Source organism: Oreochromis niloticus, linkage group LG18 (assembly GCF_001858045.2).
Source record: "Oreochromis niloticus isolate F11D_XX linkage group LG18, O_niloticus_UMD_NMBU, whole genome shotgun sequence".
NCBI classification, from domain to species: Eukaryota; Metazoa; Chordata; class Actinopteri; order Cichliformes; family Cichlidae; genus Oreochromis; species Oreochromis niloticus.
Genome location: NC_031982.2, coordinates 9,029,831 through 9,040,887, shown reverse-complemented (window position 1 = coordinate 9,040,887; position 11,057 = coordinate 9,029,831). Strand labels below are relative to the sequence as shown.

At 42.5% G+C, this 11,057-nt stretch overlaps 2 protein-coding genes across 3 annotated transcripts; one reads left to right on the top strand and one right to left on the bottom strand.

The window, feature by feature from the left end:
* Positions 1-318: 318 nt before the first annotated feature.
* Positions 319-6,855, top strand: LOC100691130 (cell wall integrity and stress response component 4). 2 transcript variants are annotated; one of them, XR_001225136.2, is made up of 6 exons: positions 319-454; positions 1,316-1,606; positions 3,135-3,410; positions 3,537-3,697; positions 5,105-5,230; positions 5,400-6,855. XR_001225136.2 is itself a non-coding variant. In XM_013276405.2 (5 exons), exons 1-5 carry the CDS (start codon positions 388-390, stop codon positions 5,147-5,149), a joined length of 840 nt encoding a protein of 279 aa, XP_013131859.1. In that variant the 5' UTR covers positions 319-387; the 3' UTR covers positions 5,150-6,855. The 2 variants fall into 2 exon arrangements, 1 of the variants encoding a protein (XP_013131859.1); XM_013276405.2 differs by having other exon boundaries at positions 5,105-6,855.
* Positions 6,479-8,275, bottom strand: mgst3a (microsomal glutathione S-transferase 3a). The gene is made up of 6 exons (XM_003453369.5): positions 8,113-8,275; positions 7,671-7,797; positions 7,514-7,587; positions 7,345-7,402; positions 7,096-7,168; positions 6,479-7,004 (listed from the first exon to the last, which is right to left on the bottom strand). The coding sequence occupies exons 2-6, from the start codon at positions 7,785-7,787 to the stop codon at positions 6,862-6,864; spliced, it is 465 nt and encodes a 154-aa protein (XP_003453417.1). The 5' UTR covers positions 7,788-7,797; positions 8,113-8,275; the 3' UTR covers positions 6,479-6,861.
* Positions 8,276-11,057: the final 2,782 nt, after the last annotated feature.

The window sequence follows — 11,057 nt, the reverse complement described above, 5'->3', positions numbered from 1 at the left end:
CTCCTGACGCACGCAACTGCGCCTCTGACGCACTGATGTGTGATTGGTGCAGCAGAGCAACAGCGACTGCAAAGTGACGCGTTGTGGACACTTCCATGAAGAGATGATTGGCTCTGAAAGGACAAACACCGAGACGAGAGGCCACGCGTGAGTTTGCGGTGGTTATCGGGGAAGCTTGTTTTACTCATTAGAATCTATTTCTTTGTGGTGCCACCCACCAACACCGCCCGCATCCAGCCCCACCCCTGCTTCTCTTCTGCCTGACTCCCTCAGGATATTTTTAGAGCCCATGATGTGCCCTGTCAAATCGCGTAACGGAAACAATCCCAGAGAGCCACAGAGGAGAGCTGCTGTGTAATCTAAAGGGGGAAGCTTGCCGCCGATGAGATGAAAATTGAAATTCATTTGGTGTTTTGCGTCTTGATTGTGCTGTCCGGCACAACGCGGACAAGAGGTAAGCTGCCATTCTCTCTCTCTCTCTCTTTCTCTGTGTTTGATGCGAACACTTCTGACATCCCGCCGATGTGAGTTGGGCTCGTAATCGAGTCCGCACGCGACTATTTATTGGTTTGATTGAGGTGATGACGGAGATCTTGTTGCTGCAGGTTGTTGGTTGCATTTCATCTTCGTTAAACGATGTTAACTTTCCTTTTGTTTTGTTTTTTCATTTTTAGATTTTCCTCTCATCTCTCTTGGCTTACTCGTAATTCGCCATAATGAATCTGTCATGATGCAAAATAGCACCTAAAGTAGATAAAAACGGCAAGAAGCTTGAAATTGAAGGGGACATCTATGCGTTAGTCGATGAACTGACAAATTAGAGTCGTTTTCCTCGAGAACAGACGCAAAAGCAAATATAAAGCAAAACGTTTTTCTTTTCACCCTTTCATTTTTAAGAACCCAAACAAATCAATTCAGTCAGCTGTCACCTCAGGTCACCTTAGATTGTAAGGTAAAGACCCTAAAATTATAGAGAAAAAAATCCCAACAGTCAGCTGACCCCCGTGAGCAAGCATTTGGTGACAGTGGGAAGGAAAAACTCTCTTTAAACAGGAAGAGACCTTCAGCAGATCCAGCCTCACTGTTTGGAGGTGAGGGGAAAGAGACAGGACTGATAATGAACTTCAAATTGAATAATTTACCACGCTCTGGGAAAGTTATATTTTTACACTATTTTACTATTTTAATACTCACTTCATAAATAATTAAAAAGACCTTTATATTAATCTAAACGTGACAAAAGTCATCACTAGTCTGGAAAATGGGTCCTAAAGTCAAAGTCTCTTTAACAAGAGTTCTCTTTATCGAATTACAGGTCAAAGCAGTGCTCTGCCCAATGTCTTCACACCAGCCGTCTTCCTGAATCATCCTGGAAGCTCAGCATCTTCTAACCTGACAGAGGATCGTGGGAATGAATCCCCAGAGCATGCACGTATTCCTGCAGGCAGGGATGAATCCACGGGTGAAACCACAACCCTCAACGAGGCAGAAGGAACAGTCCGTGCAGAGACTCTGACAGATGCAGTACTTAAAACCCACTTGTTCACAGCAATCCCCGCAGCACTTACATCTCAGCACGCAGACCTCGGTACTCTAACTCCTTCAGGTAATCAGCCTCATATGACTTGTCTTAAAAAGCTGCATCTTTATAATTAGGAACATGCAATTATGGTGATCATAATTCTATAATTGTCCATCTATAATTTTCAAGTCCAGTCTGTTTAGATTGACCAGACTAGAGCCTTAAAATAAAACTTCCCACACACTTAAACACTGCCTGTTTGCAAACACAGGCTCTTCTTGGGCACAGTCCCTTTTGCCAGCAATGTTCGTGCAACACACTCCTCGCCTGACCTGGCCCCCGCTTGACTGGACTGAAAATAAGAATGTGTCGCAACCTTGTTTAAGAGATTCCTTTTATAGATCAGATAAATATAACCCACTCAGCTGATGCGGTGTTACCGCTTTGAGAAGCACAGAAATAACAATATGACAGATCCCTCTCATTTGTCCCTTTTTGACCCTTTGTTGTTGTCCTGTCCCTGCAGAGTAACGTGCAGGCTGTGTGAGGCTTCTCGCTTCAAAAGCTGAAAATATTCTCACTTGAAAATATTCTCACTATAATCCAATTAGAACACAAACATTTTTGTTTTTTGTGTATTTTGTTGACACCACACAGTACTTCGACAGTCTGTCTGTTCTGCTGCAGGAATGTAGTCCGGCTGTCAATCACACCATGTGCACCACATTCTCAGCCCCCACCAAACTGTCAGTGCAGGCACATGTGCATGAGGTGAAACGAAATACACTCACGCCAAGAGAAAGTCATTGTTCTACGTATAAACAATCATCAGCCACTTTATTTCGTTACACCTGTTCAACTGCTCATTAAAGCTAATCAGTCAATCACATGGCAGAAGCTCAGTGGATTTAGGCATGCAGACACAGTCAGGTTGACCTGCTAAAGGTGAAAACAAGCATCAGATTTCTTGGCAGACTTTGGGCCTTTAGCACCAGCTGAGCCATGTACACCACAGCCTACCTGAGTATTGTTTCTGACCATGTCCATCTCTTTATGAACAGTGCGTACCCACTATGTTGTGAAAAAAGGCCTCCACAGACACCTGATCTCAGTCTAGTAGAGCACCTTTGGGATGTGGTAGAAGAGGAGATTGACATAATAGTGTGCACCTGACAAATCTGCAGCAACTGTTTGGAATCGTTGGGATATATTTCAGTTCTTAAGCAAACAGTAGCTACTTATTTAATGTAGTTCTGTGGCTTTAAGCTGAGACCTCAGAGTCCAAAGCTGTTGGAGAAAAGACTGTGGATTTATCTGATTCAAGAGCACCTCTGTGTGAGCAGTGATGCTTGAAAGCGCAGGTCATCGGGATTCACAGCGTTCTGTTATACTGACAAAGAACAACGCATAAATGTAAGTTTTCTGTAATTTGCACAGATTTTTGTCAGGGCGTGGGCCGCACATGCTGCACAAACACAATCGCGGCAGCTTTAATGTCAGCAGGGCAGTGCAGCGTTACCTCTGGCTGTTGTGAATGCATTTCATTTCGTTTGAAGAATCTTCTGTACTGTTTTGAATTGATACAGCACTGCGCTCACATCCCCCCTTTCAGCTGCCGCAGAGAGCCTTTCATCAGCGCCGACTGTTCAGAGCACCACCCCTCTGCACCCTGCAGCTACAGAAGGCAAAACCCCTCTGACCAACCATTCCCTCTCTACCTTTTCATCTCAGCCAGCCCACACAGTCCACAACACAAGCTCCACAGCACCCACCTCCACCACATGGCCACACTCTGAATCTCTGAACACAGCTACCACATCTCCAGGTGGAGCCTCTGCTGGGTCAGTGTACAAGGAGGTCCAGTCTGTAAATAAATTCGGCAGTGAAGGTAAGGTGATTGGCAGGTGCTAAGTGTGATGAAGGTGTTCCCTTAAGCTTCTCCCATTGAGTTGTTTTGCCTTTACCATGACCTATTTTATTTTCTTCATATCATATCAAATTCTTTATCGTGTAGAGGGGTCCGGCCACCGTTCCAGCTCCCCTCTAGACCCTCTGCTGGCTGGTCTGCTGTCAGTGTTTATTGTCACCACAGCTATCGTCTTTGTCGTCCTCTTCCTCAAGTTCCGCCAGCGTACTAACCACCCGGAGTTCCATCGTCTGCAGGACCTACCCATGGTAAGATACAGTCTACTACCTTTGCATTACCATTTTCACCACTTTTGTTTTTTTTATCTCCATCTTAGAAGTCCCCAAACTTTATGAAAGTCAAATACCAAATAACTGCATCTTTTATTAAGTACCCTTCACTGTCAAGATGAACTTGGGCATTAGAATATCAACTGCAAGCAGAGATGACATATTGGAATGTGACTTGGCCGCTAGCTTATTTCTTGATCAGGGGTTACTCTTGAGATGTGGTCTAGCTGATTAAAAATATTCGAGAGCTTAGGTAAGAGAAACTGAAAATTATTTTCATATATTTTATTAGATCCTTACTAGCCACTTCATTATTTACACCTTGCTAGTGGTTGGCTGGACCCCTGTGGCCTTCAGAACTGCTTTCATTCTTTGTTGTCTAGATTCAACAAAACATTCCTGGAAACATTCCTCAGATAAACCTGCAGCTTTATCAGCTGTGCATCCATGATGTGAATCTCCAGTTTCACCACATCCCAAAGGTGCTCGATTGGACTGACATCTGATGACCGTAAAGGTCAACTCATTGCCAAGATACCAGTTTGAAAGGATTTGAGCTTTGTGACATGATGTGTTGTGTGAAGCAGCCATCAGAAGATGAATATGCTCTGATCATAAAGGGATAGATATGGTCAACAACAGTATTCAGATAGTCTGTGACACTGTGCCAAGAAAACAGCCCCTACACCATAACGCCACCAGCAGCAGCCTGAAACATTGATATAAGGCACGATGGATCCCTCATGTTTCTAACCCTACCATCCAAAATGTTGCAGCAGATATTGATTTATCAGACCAGGCAACATGTCTCCACATTTTCTATTGTCCAACTTTGGTGAACCTATATGAATTGTAGCCTCAGCATCCATTTCTTAACTGACAGGGTACTCTTCTGCACACCTGGGTTATAACAAGTGGTTTGTTATAGTTTTTATTATTACAATTAGTGTTGCCCTCCTGTATGTCTCATGCAGCCCGGGCAGTCTCCTCTGACATCAACAAGATATTTTCACCCAAAGAACTGCCACTAACTGGATTTTTTTCCTTTTTCGACCATTCTCTGTAAACTATAGAGATGCGTGTGTGGGAAAATTTCAGTAGATCAGCAGTTTCTGAAGGTCAGCCCACTCCATCTGGTGCCAACAACCATGCCACAGTCACAGTTTCTTAAATCACCTTTCTTCCCCATTCTGATACTTGGTTTGAATTTCAGGAAATAATCTTTACCATGTCTACATCCCCTAAATGCACCGAGTCCCTGCACTGTGATTGGGTGATTAGATATTTCTCCAACAGGAGGTATACCTAATGAAGTGGCAAGTGAGCGCATATTTTGAATTATGCTCTGTGGAGTACTGATAATGTTTTTTAAATCACTTTATTCAGGATGATTTGATGGAGGACGCACCACTGTCCAGGTACACCTACTGACAGCAGCTCCTGTTCTGTCAGTCACTTCCACCACTCAGAGGACCGAAGCAAATCTAACACCAAAGGAAGACCACTTTGGATGTGAGCAAAACCTTTCTCTGGAGGCAGAAGCTCTTTTTCCTTTCTCTTTGGCACTGAGAACCTAGTGTTAGCAATTAAGAAAAAAAAAAAGTTTTTAACCAAGGATTCTTAATGTTTTAAGCGGGAGGTTTCAAATTCACTTCAAATTTCTTCCACATTCCTTTTAAAGTTTCGGAGACCTTCAGTGTGGTGAGAACTCCCCACCCCGATGGAAATTAACATGACTCTGCGCCCCTGACTGACTCCTGCACAGCACTTTAATATGACACAAACGGTTACACTGCCCTCTAGGGGTGATCTGAGGTAATGTGGATCAAGGTCGCATGAAGTCCTCCGTAACTGTAAGAATAGCCAGTAAGGCAGAATGAAGGCTCATGGGAAAGCTGCTCAAAACAACCACAAACCCTTGGGTGACCAAATATCATTGAAGTGGTCTTGCAGAAAGTTGACAAAATAAACAGATTTTACAATTGAAAAGCCACATCTTTGGAGAAAGACATGCCAGGTCTCCAGCAGTGGAAACCACTGTTTTTCCAAATTGTAATTTAGCCTGAATTACAAATGCAGATTATTTACTGTTGCAGCTGTTAAATGTGCAGTTATGTTCACAAAGTCATGGAAATCTTGAATTTGGTGATTGCTTTTCTTTAAATGTTTAGGCTGCCAGTGTTTACTGAGGAGATACCCTGCTAAGCCAAATACTTAGATATCTGTAAATTGTAAAACTCACTTAGTAAAAGTGTTGTTCACACACACACACAGTGGAGATTTGAGAGAGCAGCATTGGAATCATTTTAAAGGTCCTCCATCTGGACTGGTTGGAATGCACTGCAAATACAGTGGAATGAAGCTCTGATGTTTTAACTTGGTGTTACTTTACTGCCTGCAGTGATGTATGATGAAATGCAAGAATGACTTTCCTGTTTAATAACTTGAAAATAAATATATCAAACCTATGTATGTGGGGTGTGCCAAAAGCAATAATAGGTGGGTAAGCTCTTAGGCATTATGCAGCGTCACTGTTCACTGTGTGAACGACAGTTTCTATTGTCAACTATGATTTGCTTAAGACTTCAGCAGGGTTGGTTCCTGCCTGTCCAGACAAGGTAGGCGCACTTTGAACATTACTCCAAAAAGAAAAGCCACTCCCCTCCACACACAGATACACAGGCCATTGTTAACCACATTCAGACAAAGAAATTAAACGGTTGATATGAGAAGGTGTCAGTTTTATGACAAACAGAAAAATAGAAGTTATGGAGGTTTTTAATTACAAAAGCAGTACAGTTGAATAACCATCTTTAGTCACTCAAAGTTCCCTTTCAGCACAATAAACAAGGAATTTCTTCATCATTACTTTTTTATTCATTAATAAATTTATGATTGTAGGTGATATTAAGAGTTTAGACCCAATTTATAGATTGCTGTTAGCACTATAAGACAAACTGATAACTCATGTATGTTACAAAAGTGCTAGTCTCCATTATTCCAAATCAGGCCATACAGTTCCTGAAGAACTAGTCAGATCACCTAACACACCTGACTTAACCACTTAAAGATGAGAGCACAGTGCAAGTGTATGATTTACACCATAGTGATGATGACTGAATTGGCCCAGGCGTAAATTTTCATTACACACTGGATCCAACACCAAAACGCCTCATCCGTGGGCTCCCCCTCCAGCCCAGCAGAGAGCCTCCGAAGTTCAGTGTGGCCAGCATCATCCCAAGTAAAGCCAGATTTCCAAAAGCTCCCCTCATTCTTTTTTTAGGATCTAATTAAGATGAGAGAGACAGACACACATTCTGACCATGTTTTATGATATAAGAATAGAAATCGATGTGAACTGCTGAACAGTTTCTTACCTCCTGTAGAGTAGCCGTGTGCATAAACCTCTCTGCTGATAATCCACACGACTCCAAGTCCACTGACCAGACGCTGCAACAGCCACACAAACAATCACTCAGATGCAACAGGACTTGACAGAACTGCTAACCATTGCATGCAACAAGTTGGGAACATTTTCAGCCAAAACGCTGTGACGCAGTTGACAAAAATAAATTGTATGCTTATGGTGCCGATACAACATGGCAGCACAATGAAAATAAACTTACAGGTGAATGAAAACCGCCAACAGCCAGGCAGAAGAGGAAGGCAGGGTAGGATTCCAGGCTGGTGGGGAGGTCACAAGAGCATGTTAACATCAACCTGCTTCTCTGTTGTCGATGAAAGAACATGACATAATGCTGCTGTGCATGGATTACATTACCTTACTATACTTACGTGTTTTGGTGTGCCCGCTGGATGCAGTTGAAAATGTTCCCAGTTTCTGGGTCGTCGCTGTACATCTGAGGATACTGCAAGGCGTGACAAGCTCATTTGTACAGGACAGCACCTTTCAACAGGTAGTCTCCACTGTGCACCATATTTGAATACTCACGTGCACATGGTACTTCTTCCTGGCTTTGCCAACATTAATGGCCAGATGTGTAACCATGACCATACTGGCCATGCCAGTCAGCACCACATATCCATACTCCTTGGAAAGCACAACCATCCTGACAGACCTGGAAAATGAATTAGAAATATATTGTGTCTTATATCGAAAGTACTCATTACACTTTTATTTTGGTAAGAAAGGCAACGCATTTGTTTCCTCCCTCGGCTAACATGTAAAAGAAAGTGTCCATTTTCAGACCCTTTAATCACACAATTACCTCGAACACCTGAGGAGAAAATTAGCCGTGCAGCTGCCGGCGCAGATAAAGGACGTCTCACAAACGAAAGGTCAAACGAGAAACACCAGCAGCACCATGACTCGTCAGGGCTGCTTTGAAAGCGCACATATTAAAACGAATTACAATAGACACGAACACACTCACCTTGACGAAGCAACCAAAGTTCACAGCTACAACCCTGGAAAACACCGACCACCGTGAAGTTTCCGTCTGAATATATCTGCGTGCGTGCGGCTTACGTAACATTCACGGGGGGGGGCGTGGCTACTGAGATATCGACGTTTCAATTCAGTTTTATAGCTAATGCGTGTTAAAGGTTAGCTGTAAGACTCCTAAGGATAAACCGAAACCTTTTTTTTTTTTTTTTTTTTTTTTTTATAAGCACATCCTTGCGGAAGTAAAGACTCCTCACGCCACACAGGCTGGGAAGGGTCTGGCTGCAGCCACTGTGGAGCTCCACAGTGGCTGCAGCCAGGTGCTCTTGGTGCACAGGCTTCACATTGGCCACAGCGCTGTATGCAAATACTAACACCGACTCATTATATACGTGCGCGTATATGTGTTAAATGGCAGGGAGAGATCCAAGTTATCTTATCATAGCACTGCTCCACATTTCCTGATTAGTTCCGCCTATCTTACGTGCAAAGCTGCTCCCCAACAGGACTGACCAGCGTGGATGGACTGTGCTACCAGTAACTTGCAGTTAACTTCACCTTCGGTGTTACTAAAGTTGTACGTTTTTGTTTTTAGTTTTTATTTTTTGGAAGTAGGGGTGTTCATGATTTTTTGAGTGGGCGGTGCAAGGAGGAACAAAGGACAACACGGGGAGGAGGTGCCGGAAATGAGGATGTGTAACCAGAAGTTAAAATAGATTGCTTTGATTTGCAAAGCGTCAAAAACAATAGTTTGGGGCTTTTTTTAATAAGTAACAACACGATCTTTCTACTTAAGTAAAAGTATCCTTGAAGTATTGAAAGTGAATGTGCTCCAACTGACCTTGGATGATTGGATGATGGTAATTTACTGATTGTGTATGCAAGCTGGAATTTTTTACTTATTAATATTATTATTATTTTGTTAGTCATTGTTTTTCTTTTTTCACTTTTATTTTTATTGTTATTGTCCGCAAGCCAAAAACATTTGGGGTACAGCATAAAGTCGAGCCTAACTGCTAAGGAAAAGCACTGATTTCCCTTAAAGGACATAATCTTAGAAAAGAAAAAAGCCCATTTGAAATTAAAAAAACAAAACAAAACATAATTTGATAGCATAAGGGTAGTCCGCTCCTCTTGAAAAACAGAGTTTGCACTACCCGGAGACGATTTATGTGACAGTGTTTACTGCAGAATTAATCCCTTTCTGACTTGGCATACCAGACAAAGGTGGGAGCCCAGCGTCATTAATGATGGCCCCATTCTTTTGAAGTGACTTATATTAGCCATGTCAGCGAGCCAGCTCACAACAACTGATGCAGAGCGCAGACTTTCTTGGCTGGAGTGCAGCCACATTATGTGCCCTGTGGTGAGGGGAACAGGGATCTGACATGCCAAGGTTTCTTGTATCAAATATCAGGTCAAGTTGAGGTATGCACACCACTGTTAGAATAGTTTATATAGCACCTTTACACAAAAAAGTCAAAGGTCAAAGGCCTCTGTGAATAAGTAAATTTTCGACTGCTTTTTGAAAATTTTCAAAGACAGGGTGTTTTAGAGGAGAGCATATTCCAGAGAGTGGGGGGCTGCAGCACTGAAGGCTCTGTCCTTTAAAAGACCCCAGCCTGGTGAGGGGGATGGCGAGTAAGCCTTTAACTGGGGAACGCAGTGTGGGGTGTAAGGGAGGGAGGAGAAGATTGAATAAGTACAGGAGAGAAAGTGCATGTGGCGATTTGTAGGTTTGTACGTTAGGTGGGGGTGATGTATTGCCAGGACTTGTTGCAGGTAGGAACTGTGAGTTCTGAGCTTGTACAGAGCTTTGTCTGGTAGACCAAATGGGATATCACTGCAATAATCCAGGCAGGAGGTGATGAAGGCATGGATGAGGGTTTCAGCTGAGGACTCTGAGAGATAAGGTCAGACTCTAGAGATGTTCTTTAGGTGGTAGAAAGAACTTCTAGAGATGAATCTGATATATGATGAGAATTAGAGGCTGGGGTCCAGGATGGCACCCAGATTGAGAACCTCTGAAAATTAATGACCTTTACCCATGTTAAGGTGAAGGTCAGCCACTTTCAGGAGTAGTGACTCGACACAAGAGTTCAGTTGTATTGTTTTTCAATATGATAAAGCTGGATTATATCTAGATTTAGATGTCATCCAGAGAAATGAACTGACTAGAGGGTTTCTGTGCTGAGATACAGCTGTGTATCATCAGGATGGCAGTGGAAGCTCAGCCCGTGATGGCAGATAATCTGACCATGAGGGGCACGCAAACTGTGAAAAGAAAAGCTCATACCCTTGTATTTGGGAAGTCCCTGAATTTGTAAAATCCTTGTAGATACTGATGTGAGGATGTGTTGCCAGTTTAACAGTGATTGGATGCTTTTGTGAATATATTTCTTTTTTTACTTTGTGTGACCTGTAATACAGGAACACTCAAAGTAGCATAACCTTCACACCAGCTGTTATAACGGAAGAAAGTTGTATATCTGCAGATTAACTAAGATAAATAGGGGGATTCTTCTTACAACACCAGATTTAAAGGATTACAAAAACACCTTTCGGCTGCAGCTCTTTCTTCCAGTGTTTAGCATTTTTCTGCCATGCCATTCTAGACGGTTAAATATAATGATGAATATTTTAGGGAAAACAGAGAGTAAGACAGACGTGCACTGTGCATGACTGTACCTGCTGGAGATTCCAGGAAAACAAATAGCAGAGATTATACTTTGTCAGGAATAATGCAAAGCCTGTATTTTGAAGTCTGCTTGCCAATCAAACAAGAACTGGTCCTGCTATGCGCTTTCAAAATAATGGTTCCTCAAAGTATATATGAGATGATTAGATAATTTTAAAAAAAATAAATTCTCAATGTTCTTAATGTTTTAAAAGTATCTTCTTCTACCCTTTCTGTAAATATCACATCTAGATAGA